The 13,061-nt window shown below is 43.8% G+C and overlaps 1 protein-coding gene across 3 annotated transcripts in view; it reads right to left on the bottom strand.

Moving 5' to 3' along the window:
* The window catches only part of spartin, a 230,757-nt gene that overhangs the window by 960 nt on the left and 216,736 nt on the right, over positions 1 to 13,061 (bottom strand). For all 3 annotated transcript variants that reach the window (XM_068360865.1, XM_068360864.1, XM_068360866.1), the window contains 2 exons: positions 11,497 to 11,627; positions 1 to 2,139 (listed from right to left, as the gene is read on the bottom strand). The exon at positions 1 to 2,139 is cut by the window's left edge and continues 960 nt beyond it. In XM_068360865.1, coding sequence (XP_068216966.1) covers positions 1,860 to 2,139; positions 11,497 to 11,627 — 411 coding nt within the window. In that variant the 3' untranslated portion in view covers positions 1 to 1,859. The remainder of the gene's footprint in view (positions 2,140 to 11,496; positions 11,628 to 13,061) is intronic.

The raw sequence follows: 13,061 nt of genomic DNA, 5'->3' as shown, positions 1-13,061 counted from the left end.
ATCTTTAATTAAAAAGCACAAGTTCCTTGGTAGAATTTCACTTGCAGCATGAGACGCAATAGCAAGCGAGGAATTTCCGATTTAAATTTATCTTACACGCCAATATTAATCACTGCCATTAAAGAGGTGTTATCAGTTTGAATTGCAATAAATTTATATACATCTAGTCCATAATACCTTAAAATGACTTTTAGGGACACATATTGCCTTGGAATCATATTTACAAAATTTAATCATGTCCAAAATTATCATCATCATCATCATCATCTCCCACACCTATTGACGCAAAGGGCCATGGTTAGATTTTGCCAGTCGTCTCTATCTTGAGCTTTTTTGTTTTTGATTTCTAAAAATCTCCAGGTTTGTTGCTAGAATTTGAAGGAAATCTCTATATTTCCTCCTTGTCATTAGTGGCCAAAAGTCACTATATAACATTCAAATTATATAGATTTAGCAACCAAGTCGCTAAACTGGGAACTCTATACGTTTCTTGCCCTACCATGCCATCTATACATCAATGGTATACTAGGGAGGATGGCAATTGGGAGCATGGGAGAATTGGAAAGCTTTTAAAGGACAGACATTGACACAAGTGAAGTTTTCGTGGATAAAGTCATATGAACATCAGGTGAGTTTCATAGAAATATTAAAATCTACAACTGACCATTTCCACTAATCAACTTGGCTAGGCAATCAAATAAAAAAATGATACTAAATAAATTGTAAACAAAATTATAAATACAAACATACAACAATTGAAACACAAACAGGCCTTAAATATAATCGAGTATAAAAGAATAGCAGTATTATAATAATTAGTATAAATGAAATATCATATAAAGAGAATTAGTTCTTTCAAAACATTTGATGATGATATAAGACACTTATATTCATTAAAATCATAGTTTTAAAACTAAACTAATACCAAGATAAGTTAAGCATACAGTTATGCATAATGAACAGGTGAAAATTTAAAATAATTAATGTAGTTGGTCTTATCCTGGCTCTATAATTTGTTTACTTTCAATATACATTTTAATAGGCTAAATGAAAGGATTTTTAAAACAATTGCAACACCAACAAATTGACAATACTTACTATTTTGGAATCTATAATTAATACACCGATGATGCCATTCTTAATTAAACCGTCGGCAATTCATTTTCTTTATAGATGAATGTTTCTTCCAAATTTTCTGTTTTATTAATACTTTCTTTTTAATCTATCTCACAGCTTTTTTAGTGTGAACGTGTGTTATTTCATGTCTCTATGGTCCTTTTAAATACTTTGAAAATGGCACGAACGGTATGCCCACTTAATCAAAAATATATGTTTGACATCTTTCTGTCTATTTAGATTTCCTCTCTTCATAGATAAATTCTCTCATTTTTTACATATGGCTGACTGCAAAAATAATAATCATGCTTAAAACAGGGAACATTTAACAAGGCAATATTTCTCTTTAAACTTATGCACTAACAGGAACTTCCTGAAATCTGTACTAGGTACAAAGCTCAAACTTTGTAAGCTATGAAATTATACTGCTAGTTTACACTATAATAAGTGATCCCTTAAAATATCATGGATCTTTATATGTTATAAAATTACCATTGCATTCAAACTCTCCAGCTCCAATGAGTTGTACCTTAAAATACTTTCTAGTACAGCACGGTACCTGTATGTTTGAATAGTTGCGATAACAAAAAAGTAAATAACTGATGCATCGTATGAATCTTCGCACTGTACGTTGATCTTTGATCTAGCACAGTGCTTGTACAGGCAGGTGGGTATGAGAAAGCACACAGCATAACTACACTGAATATTCCCTAAATAACGAACTCTAGAAAATACATTAAGCCCTATATCAATGGCTTCTTTTTTTCCCTGACTGGTACTTCGGGAACAGCTCCAGCACCTTCCTTTTCACCCGGGCTTATTTCCATGGCTTCTACAGCTTGTTCAACAGCCCCTTGATTTTTTTTTTCCTCATGGTGATATACAAGAGCTTTCCCGGTGTCTTTAGCTGCCTTTTTAGCTATCCCCTTGATGCCTAATGATGCAATGTTATGACCTGCCATGGCCGTCTGCCCAACCGCATACATGGTATTGTCAGTTAAAGCTCCGGCTTCTTCACCATACCTAGGATTTGGGAGAAAGAAATTTTTATTAGCTATGAAGTATCTTTACAGTGGCTTCATCATTATTACTATACTCACTATAGTATTCCTTCATGGGTTAGATTTAAAATGCAGCAGTAATATAGTAACAATAACCATTAAAAAAGTCATAAAGTTTTACTTCTTGGCAAAGAAAGCATGATGACCATGGCTACCTATATTAAACTAAGACATTGAGATAACTTACTTTTTTAGGAAAGGTAATCTTTTAAAACATGATATTGTACCGTTGATGTCAATGCATACAAAATCTTTAATAATGTACAGAGTTACTTTGTGAAATTTAATCATGGTTTAGTAGTTATAGGGGATTTCCTAACACATCAATGTTACCCCAATGCTGTGTATTGGTAATGAAAATATACAGTATCATTTATTACTATTATTGTATGTTAACCATTGTTGAAAAGATATCGTTAAAGCTAACCAATGGCATTGCTTCATAGCGAAGTGTCATCAACTAAAGGCATTAGTGAACTAAAAGCTCTTTCTTATATAGTAGGTTCTGGACAACATAAGAGGACCTTATAAATTTTACCCGGTTTCAACGGTAAGAATAACTTGAAAGCGTAAGGTTTACCACATTTGTTTTTTAAAAGACCATCTTTGCAAAGGAACTTAAAACTGCAACAGAGAATATATTTTTTTGCCCAGTTAGGGCTGTTAATTATTATTTGACCAAAAATGCGGACATTGAGCGTGAGATTACTAATTTTCTTTGTGGGGTTAGGTTGTCAAATTGTCCTTTTTCCTCTTTACTGGTTAAAAGATTCATCTCAAGAGGCTCACATGGAATTGCTTCCAAATCAGAAGAATTACTTATAAACTAGAGTGCATGATATTAGAAGTCCAGATACATTGCTGAAATTTTGTAGAAGTATGTCTGGAAAGAGTATTAGCTGAAACCAGGGCTTACTATATTAGTATTTCCTAAACATTATCTTAAAGAATCCTGGTTTTCTTATCAAGATTACAAGTCTTTAGTTACCATAGTAGCCTCTAGGGGAGTCTTAATTAAAGTAGTGTTTCTCTTACATTTATTAACTGATAAATATCAAAAATTTTAAGTAATTTTTATTTTTCCTAACATACTTACCGAGAACTACTTTCTTAGGAGTTACCTGTAACCTCCTCTCTACCGACCAGAGTTTTTGTGTAGTGTACCCTCCACCCCGTTTTCTAAGGAGGCCTACCCCCGGCATTAAGGAATGTGCCCCGAGGGTAGGCTTATCGTAGGTCGATGTCCAGCTGGGTCAGCATCTTCAGTAAGTTCTATTGGATTAGCACAATGCTTGCAAGGGAAGAGAGGCACTCGGGGAAGGAAGGGAGGGCCATTACCCGAAAGTAGTTCTCGGTAAGTATGTTAGGAAAAATAAAAATGACTTAAAATTTTTGATTTGTTCCAACACGAATACTTACCTCGAACTACTTTCTTAGGAGACTTACACTTTAGGAGGCGGGAGTGCTATTCTGACCCCCTGACCCGGGAAGCGGAGGCCAAGAGGCCCAGGGATAACGGTACCTACTAGAAAACGGATGCGAGGGTAACTACACAAGAGTTCACGTTAGTGTCTAAGTACTCACCCTTTGAAAAACTTCTTCTGATGCTTCTTCCAGTAGCGTAGTCGTGAAGAGTGTGTTATCCAATGGTATCAGTTGGTAATCCCCGATGAGGCTAGGAAGCAACTGGGTAGGATGGAAGGAACCTGCACTTGTGCCTACCGGTTGCTAGCCGTGATTGCGCCTGGGGCTTTTACCGTTACACCGCTTGGAGGGCGGAGATGACTGTTCCAATGGAGAACCCGTCTAAGGACTTCCTCGAGTAGTCCTTGAGGTAATGGGCAGTAAAGGTTGACTGGTTCGACCAAGTACCTGCTCGCAGGATCTGACCCACTGCCATGTTTTTCTCAAAGGCTAAGGAGGTGCTCAGGCCCCTGATGTCATGAGGTCGGGGGGTGCCTGGCACTGCTATGCCTTCTTCCTTGTAGGCTCTGGCAATAACTTGTCTCAACCAGAAGGAAATGGTGTTCTTGGACACTTGTTTCTTATTAATACCTGTGGATACGAAGAGGCTCTTGATGCCTGAGCGGAGATGAGCTGTTCTTTCCAGGTATTTTCTAATTGTCCGTACAGGGCATAATTTCAAATCTTCTGCATTACTCGTCCTAGGGATGGCAGGTATTGAAAAACCTTCAAACTTCGGATCCCAGACTGCTGGGTTCTGAGTCTTAGCCACAAAAGAAGGCACGAACTTGAAGGATACTTCTTTCCACCCCTTCGAATGAGAAACGTCATATGACAGACCATGGATCTCACCCACTCTCTTAGCGGACGCCAAGGCCAGCAAGAAGACGGCCTTGAGGGTGAGATCTCTGTCCACGATATCCTTCAAAGGTTCAAAGGGGGGACCACACAACATCTTCAGGACCTTGGCTAAGTCCCACTGGGGCACCCTACTCGCCTGTGGGGGGCAGGACTGCTCGAAACTCTTGACAAGCATCGCTATTTGCCTCGAGGCCCCCAGGTCGATGCCCTTCAGGAGGAAGACTTGGCCTAAGGCGGCCCGAACCCCTTTTATGGCTGGGATTGACATTCCCACCTTGTCTCTAAGAAACACCAGAAAATCTGCTATGTCTGGGACAGAGGCCTTAAGAGGTTTAATGCGCTTCTCAGAGCACCACTTCGTGAAGGAGGCCCACTTAGCCTGGTAGACCGCGGCTGACGACTTTCTCAGGTATAGCGACATTCTCTTAGCCGTGGAAGAAGAATATCCTTCTTTCTTCAGGAGCCGCTCGATAGTCTCCAGGCGTGAAGACGTAGGGAGAGTGGGTTGTCGTGGAGCCTGAGAAAATGAGGTTGATGCAGAAGGTCTGACCTGTCGGGCAGAGGCCATGGTGGTTGACTCGCCAGGTCTTTTACGTCCGCGAACCACTCTCTCTCCGGCCACCAGGGCGCTACCAAAGTCATCTTTAGGTTTCGGGCTGTCCTTACTCTATTGAGCACTTGCCTTATCAACGTGAAAGGGGGAAAAGCGTACACATCTAGATTGTCCCACTTGTGATGAAAGGCGTCTTCTAAGGCTGCTTTCGGGTCTGGTACAGGAGAGCAATATACGGGGAGTTGGGCGTTGAGTTTTTGTTGCAAAGAGGTCCATCACCGGGGAACCCCAACGTTGGATGATGAGCTTGGCTACTTCCGTAAGAAGGGACCATTCTGTCCCTACTATCTGGCCCACTCTGCTAAGGCCGTCGGCCAGTACGTTTTTCTTCCCGGGAATAAACCTTGCTAACAACACCACTTGGTTCTCTTCTGCCCAATCTAGAATTTTTATGGTGAGATCGCACAACTCCTTCGACTTCAAGCCTCCTTGTTTCTTTATGTATGCCACTACCGTGGCGTTGTCGCACATCAACGCCACGGTGTTTCCCTTTAGCAGACTCGCGAAGTGTAGGCAAGCCTTCTGGACTGCCTTCAACTCCAGGACATTGATGTGGACTTCCCTTTCCCCGTCCAACCAGGTCCCTCGTGCTGTTTCGTCGAGGAGATGGGCTCCCCACCCTTGGTTGGAGGCGTCTGTGAACAGTAGTAACTCGGGGGGGTCGCTCCCGAAGGGCATCCCCTTGAGTGAGTTCAACCGGCAATGCCACCATTCCAGGGAGGGTCCCGTGTTTGGTAGGACTGGGATTAGCACTTGTTGTGAGTCCAGTTGGCACCAGAGGTTCTTCAAGTTCCATTGTACGGCTCTGAGCCTTACCCTCCCTTGGGGAACTAGTTTCTCCAATGAGACCAGGTGACCTATTAGTTTCTGCCAGTCTTTCGCTCTCCTGGGACGCTCCGACAGGAACGGCTGAATGATATTCATGAGGTTGTTTATTCTGTCCTCCGAAGGGAAGGCTTTTCCCAGAATGGTATCTAATGTCATTCCCAAGTAGTTCATTCTGGTGGATGGGGATAGGTTTGACTTCTCCAGGTTGATTACGATGCCCAGATCCTTGCAAAACTGGAGGAGTTTCATCCCTTGTTCCTCCAAGAGGTCCTTTGAGGCGGAAAGAAGCAACCAGTCGTCCAGGTATCGGATGAGGCGAATGCCTCGTTCGTGAGCCCACACTGAGACAGTCGTGAAGACTCTCGTGAACACCTGGGGCGCTGTTGACAATCCGAAGCAAAGGGTCTTGAATTGCAGGATCTGGGAACCCTATTTCACCCGGAGAAACTTTCGACTCGAGGGGTGGACTGGAATTTGGAAGTATGCGTCCTTGAGGTCTATGGTCATCAAGTAATCTTTCTCCCTCAAGGACAGCAGGACTGACTTCGGAGTGTCCATTTTGAAGTCCGTCTTCTTGATGAATTTGTTGAGAGCCGACAGATCTATAACTGGTCTCCAACCCCCCGTCGCTTTTTCTACCAGGAACAGAGGACTGTAGAAACCCGGTCCTGGGAGAAGAACTTCTTCCATGGCGCCCTTCTCTAACATGGAGGACACCTCCTCTTGAAGGGCGGTCCTCTTCAACGGGTCTCTGGGAGCTAGCCATTCCGCCCGTCTGGCCGGGATAAGAGGGGGTGGTTCCGTTAAGAACGGTAGTCTGTAGCCCTCCTTTAGTACGGACACTGTCCAAGGCTCTGCTCCGTGAGCCTTCCATGCTTGCCAATGAAGTCTGAGGCATCCCCCAACCCGAGGCTTGGGTGGGGATAGGGGGTCTCCCACTCTATCTTCTTCTGGAGGAGCGGCCTGATCGGCCTCTCCTAGAGGCAGAGTAACCCGACCTGAAGGAGCTTGAGGGAGCTGGAGCTCCCCTACGGAGGGGCTGAGGCATTGAGGACCAGGAGGAAGAGGGAGCCTCTCTCCTCGTAGTGCTGGGAGAGGCTTGGGGCGTCGCGGCACTATCCGAGACGGACCTCTTGTAGGGCGGTCTCCTAGAAGGCGTAGGCCTGGGGTTGTTAGACTCCTTCTTCTTTGAGACCTTCTCCATGATGGTCTCTAGTTCCTTCAGGGGAAACAAGGACTCTCCCCACAAGGGTAAGCTCCGTATGGCCCGCGCTTCCCTGTCTGGTACCTTCCGGGACACCTTCGCCAGTACGGTGTCTCTCTTACGGAGTACCCAGTTAGCCGTCAGGGCGAGCGACTGGTAAGTTAAAAGTTTTAGGGTTTTACCCCTGGAGGTAATAAGGTCTCTCAGGAGGCCTTGCTGGTCAGGGTCCGCGGGGTCGAACGAGGCTTGTACCCCTACTAAGGTGGAAGCCCACCAGTCCAGCCAAGAGGAGACGTTCACTAAATCTCTCGACATTTCCTCCATCATGGAGGCCTCTGCTGGCGAGAAACAGACCGGGGCCGAAGAGGCCCTATCGTCTGAGACGCCCTGACTCAGGATGTCGATGGATGACTCCACCTTACAGGGGCCTGGGCGACACCACTCCGGCACATATACTTTGCCCTGAGTTTTGAGGCCCTGGAGCAATTTTGAGGAACTTTGGGTTTTGGGGGCTTCGGCATTACTAGCCACCACCTTGTCTACATACTCCTGCCCTAGGACCAGATCTCGGGCTAGAGGAAGCGCTAGAGACGTCTTAGGTTGGGTAGGGGTCTGCATAATCCTTAACAGGCTTGACCTCCAGTAATCCTCGTCCGTAGCTGTAGGTTCCTCAATTTTGTGGTGTCTTCTGATAAGACCAACCACCCTCCTATAGGCCGAGTCCTCCGTTGGTGAACCCTCCCTTCCGTCAGCCGAGGTCTCGGCTTGGGGTCGGGGGGCTGGGTTACCGGGCACACCGACAGGACGTCTAGCTCTTGGGGCCAGGGGTGCCGTCCTACCGAGGTACTGGATTTCATCTGCGGGGACGTCCGCACCAAGGGCCTGGGTTAACGCAGGCATCGCTGATTCAGCGGGGACTCTCGTCCGCTCAAGGGCTCTGGGTGCCGAGGATGCGGTTCCCGTGGGCTGACCCGGCAGCGGGAACCGTTCCTTCCGACCCGAAGGCCGCACCAGCTGGGCTGGTTCGGCCAGGCCGCCCGACAAGAAGCGCGTTTCCCCCCGCTGGGCGGGGTGAACCGGAGGCTTCGAGGACTTATGCCTTACTGTAGAGTCCTTTCTGCGAGCTTGGTTGCGAGGGTCAAGGTCGTGTTTTGAGGACGGCATCCTTGGCGAACACTCTCTGGACCGGCGGTCCGGGGAACGAAGCACCCTTGAGTCCCGGGGTACGAAGACCCAGTCGCCATCAGGAGACCTACTCCTCCTATACTTACGTCCTGGGGAGCGGGAGCGCTTGCTACTGTACCTGGAGCACGACCTAGAACGGGAACGCTTGCTCCTGGACCGCTCCCTCCGACGACGGTGTTTTCTCCTGACTTCCTCACCCGACGAGAAATAATCATCCGACGAACCCGACGACACTGTACTTATCGTGTGTCGGCCGGTAGCGGGAACCGCGGAGGACTTCTTCACGCGTTGAGTGCCCGAGGTCGACGGCTGAAGGAAATCTTCGGGGACTTCCGTGAGGGGGGCCGGGAACGATTCAAGGCGCTCCATGCTAGATAGCCAGGGGTCCAGGCCCACTTCCATCCTTAAGGGTGACCTACCCGGCGTCTTCGGAAGCCTCCAACCGAAGGCATCATTACCCGAAGATCGTAACTTCTTCTGGTTGTCTCCGCCTACCGAAGACCCTGAAGCACAGGCCCACGAGGGCGGCGAAGATACAGACACCGCGTTACTACCCCACAAGGGGTCATCGGAGGACACGTGCCCCCCGAGCACAAGGGCCGACTCTCCGGACGCACTACTGGATTCTTCACTAGCCCTAGAAGGGCCCGCAATCGGCACTGCACTTTCACTAGGTTCTTGGGGAAGGTCGCCTTGTTCCTTCTCTACGACACACTTACCTCGTCCCCTACTCTGTGTAGGGGACGGCGAAACAGAGGCCCCGTCGGACCTCTCACTGGGTGATGGTAGCGGCGAAGTAACACTAGCTTTTCTGGGGGAACGTTTAGCCGATTTTCTCTTTTTCGTACCGTAATGTACCCACTGGATATCACTCCAGTCTATACACTCGGGGCACGTATCTGCTGACGAACAAACCCTTCCCCTACAGGAGGAGCAAAGGGAGTGAGGGTCAACTTCAGGCTTGCTTGGAGAGGAACGCTCCACACGATTTACTGGCCCTAGGCCCCGGACAACGGCGGATTTGCTCCATAATGCACACACGCAAGACACAAGCACGAAGGGAATCAAGGAATACACTGGGTAAGCACACGGGTGGAAGGTGAACACACAGGAACACCCGGGAAAAGTACACAGGAAAACACAAGTTACCACGCGGGGAACACGTGGGGCACTTAGAACGCACACAAAGGATCGATAGAGAACGAGGGCGACGTGTTTACACGTCGCGACCAGAGAACTTACTGAAGATGCTGACCCGGCCGGACATCGACCTACGATAAGCCTACCCTCGGGGCACATTCCTTAATGCCGGGGGTAGGCCTCCTTAGAAAATGGGGTGGGGGGTACACTATACAAAAACTCTGGTCGGTAGAGAGGAGGTTACAGGTAACTCCTAAGAAAGTAGTTCGAGGTAAGTATTCGTGTTGGAACAACTTATTTTTATTCTCACCTGACGTTCATAGACCAAATTGTTTAAATATGGTGTTTTTATGATCTTGTTTAACTTTTTCTTCAATTTGTTTTGTGTTACTGTTCGCTACATCTTCTGGAAATCTGTTCCATGTATTTGGTATTTTATACGTAATTACCACATTCAGTGGAGTTGTAACTTTTCAATTCCAGTTTGTACCCCATTACCTCTGGACTGATTTGTGCTAAGAGTGGAGAGGTTGTTGTATTCTATATTTGGTACTCCTTTAAGAATTTTTTTTGTTTCTATTAGCTGTTCTCTTAGTCGTAGAGTTTATAGATAAAAAACATACCATTCTCCGAATACAGTACAGTATATCCAAATTGTCAGTGGTGGCAATAGTTTAGTGACCATAACTTCTACTGCTTCCAGTCTATCTATATCCTTCAAAATACTTGGAGCCCTGAATGGGACTACGTATTATAGATGTGATCTTACTAGTGATGTGTACAGCTGCAGTACAGTGTCTTTATTTCTGTATTTGAACTGTCTCTTTATGTAACCTATTATTTTCTGTGCTTTCTTTCCAACTTCTATGCTCTCTTTAGTGTACTTTAAATCTTTGCTGATAATAATGCCTAGATCTTCCTCTTGGTCCACACTTCCTATTTCATTACCCAGAAGTGAGTAATATGTTTGTGGGTTACCTTATATGCATAACTTTGCATTTCCCACAGTTGAAAGGCATTTGGCATTTTCTAGACCATTCTTGCAACTTAATTAGATCCTCTCTTAAGGATTCTAAATCTTTTGAGTTCACAGTGTTCATGCCTAGTTTAGTATCGTTGACAAATTTGGCTATTCTACTAGTTAATATTGAATCTATGTCATTAATGTAAATTAGAAATAGTAATGAGCCAAGGACGCATCATTGGGGTACTCCGCTTGTAACAGCTGCCAACTCTGAGGATTCTCCATTGATTGCAACTCTCTGTTTTCTATTTGTCAGTCAATCTTCCATCCATTCAGCTGGCTCATTAATGATGCCTAGTGCTATAATTTTACCCATTAATTTCTTAGGAGGAACTTTGTCAAAAGCCTTTTTAAAGTCAAGGTACATGATGTCTACTGACCTGCTTTTGTCATAAATACTAAACATGTGGAAAAATTCCAAAAGATTTGTCATACTTGATTTCTTTTGTCTAAAACTATGTTGGATGTCTATCAGAAGATTTTTTTTCTCAACATGTTCTACGATTTAATCTACTTTACAGGTAATTGATTAAATTTTGCAAGGCACTGAAGTTAGACACACAGGTCTGCAATTTCCAAGTTCTTCTTTTGGTCCCTTCTTGTAGACTGGAGGAACATTGCCTAGTTCCCATCCTTGTGGTGCCTTTCTTTCACAGGCACCTCGGAAAGGTATGAAGTTATCTCTTCTTCTAGTTCTATAATTTCTCTTGGATGATTATCACCTGGACCTTGTGGTTTAGAAAGAGAGAGAGAGAGAGAGAGAGAGAGAGAGAGAGAGAGAGAGAGAGAGAGAGAGAGAGAGAGAGAGAGAGAGAGAGAGAGAGAGTGTGTGTGTGTGTGTGTGTGTGTGTGTGTGTGTGTTTCCCTCTCACACAGAATACTCATTTAAATTTATCATTGTTTGTTATTTCAACTAGACAAAATTTTAAAATTGTATGTTTTTTTAAATGCATGAACATAATCCATTTATCAATTAGAATAAATATAAGGAAATTCATACTTATGTGTGACCACTTTCACAGTGTTATCCGTGATATTGGTGAGAAGGGTTGCTGCTGCAGATTCGAGACCCATGTAGATAGTGGAAGCTCCCTTAACAACTCCAGCTGCTACTTCTAATGCTCCTTCAACCTGGTAGTGGTAAAAGTACAATTTACTAATTCTATATTAATCACAGTAAGCAACAGTCAACTATTAAATAAAAAAGTTTCATGACTTCTTTTCACAAAACCTATCAGTCGAATTGACCATTCAATTGTGGTTCGTACCGTTTCCGGAGGAGGGAACACTTGCAGTTAATGCTAACACTAACTAGAGGGGCACTCAGTAGACCCCAGACCTTCGCCACGGCAGCTTACTTCTCGACATTTTACTTTACCTTGACCTTTGAACTTAAAATGTATTAATTGGCGTGGATTTTCATACACTCAAATATGAACCAAGTTTGAAGTCTCTGTGACAATGATGTCCAAACCTATGGCTGATTACGTGAATTGGACATTTTACTTGACCAATACCTTGGCCTTCCAAAAGTTAATAATTTCCAGCTTTTTGCCTGACAGTTAATCCCTGCAAGTTTTATCATCCTACAATCAAAATTGTGGCCAGGAAGCTGTTCACATACAAACACAAACAAAGGGTAAAACATAATCTCCTTCCAACTTTAATGCCGGAGGTAATAAGACTCCCAATATCCACCTCAATTATTCATGTAGAATGAGCATGCAATAGCATGATTGGCAGGTTGGGAGGCAAGCACTCCAAATATGATCAATAATCTCACAATGAAATAAATCTAGTTTATTAATTACAAAATAATCAATCAAACAGAGTTGGTAACACTTTTATGGTTGAAACCTGTCACATAAAAACTTATATTACTTGCAAAGCAAGTTCTTTGAAACTATAACTGTAGTGAAAACTTCAGCAAATGAATTGCAAGCAGTCACAACAACTATCTAAATACTTCTCACAACCTTCAAACTTACAATAAACTGCTTATCCAAAATTACACCGAGCTTTCAATTCACTAATTCTGAAGACAGTAAAAACTCACAACTATGGATGATAAAACCTTTAATTTAGTCATTACTTTTCTTTTAATCTAATTATTCTTTTATGTAGGGAAATCATAGATTCAATAGTGACAAGAAAAGCTTCATGAACCATTAAAATTCTATTCACTAAAATATTTACCATGACTAAAACTGAGAAGAGAATATATTGCATAGAGCTACTGAAAAAAAAAAAGATTATAGCAATAATAAACATTAAACTCTAACTTAAAGAAGCAGATCAATTTAGACAAATATCCAGTAAAAACAAATAAACATCTAGATGAAAACAGGGGATTATCAATTTATACATAAATCCAAGAACACAAATCTTCAATAATGGGTAATCACACAATAGTAAAAATATGAAACTTGTGAAAATGGACATACCGTCAGACCATACTAATTGCGGGTGATATCCAGGAATTTTATTATTTCTGACAGGCTCTAAAATTCTACTGAGTAATAATTATGGGTATTTATTCACAGTTAAATAACACCAAATACAGAA

The sequence above is a fragment of the Palaemon carinicauda genome, chromosome 37, assembly GCF_036898095.1.
Source record: "Palaemon carinicauda isolate YSFRI2023 chromosome 37, ASM3689809v2, whole genome shotgun sequence".
NCBI lineage: Eukaryota > Metazoa > Arthropoda > Malacostraca > Decapoda > Palaemonidae > Palaemon > Palaemon carinicauda.
Note: the sequence above shows the minus strand (reverse complement) of the source record. Positions and strands in the feature narration are given on the sequence as shown.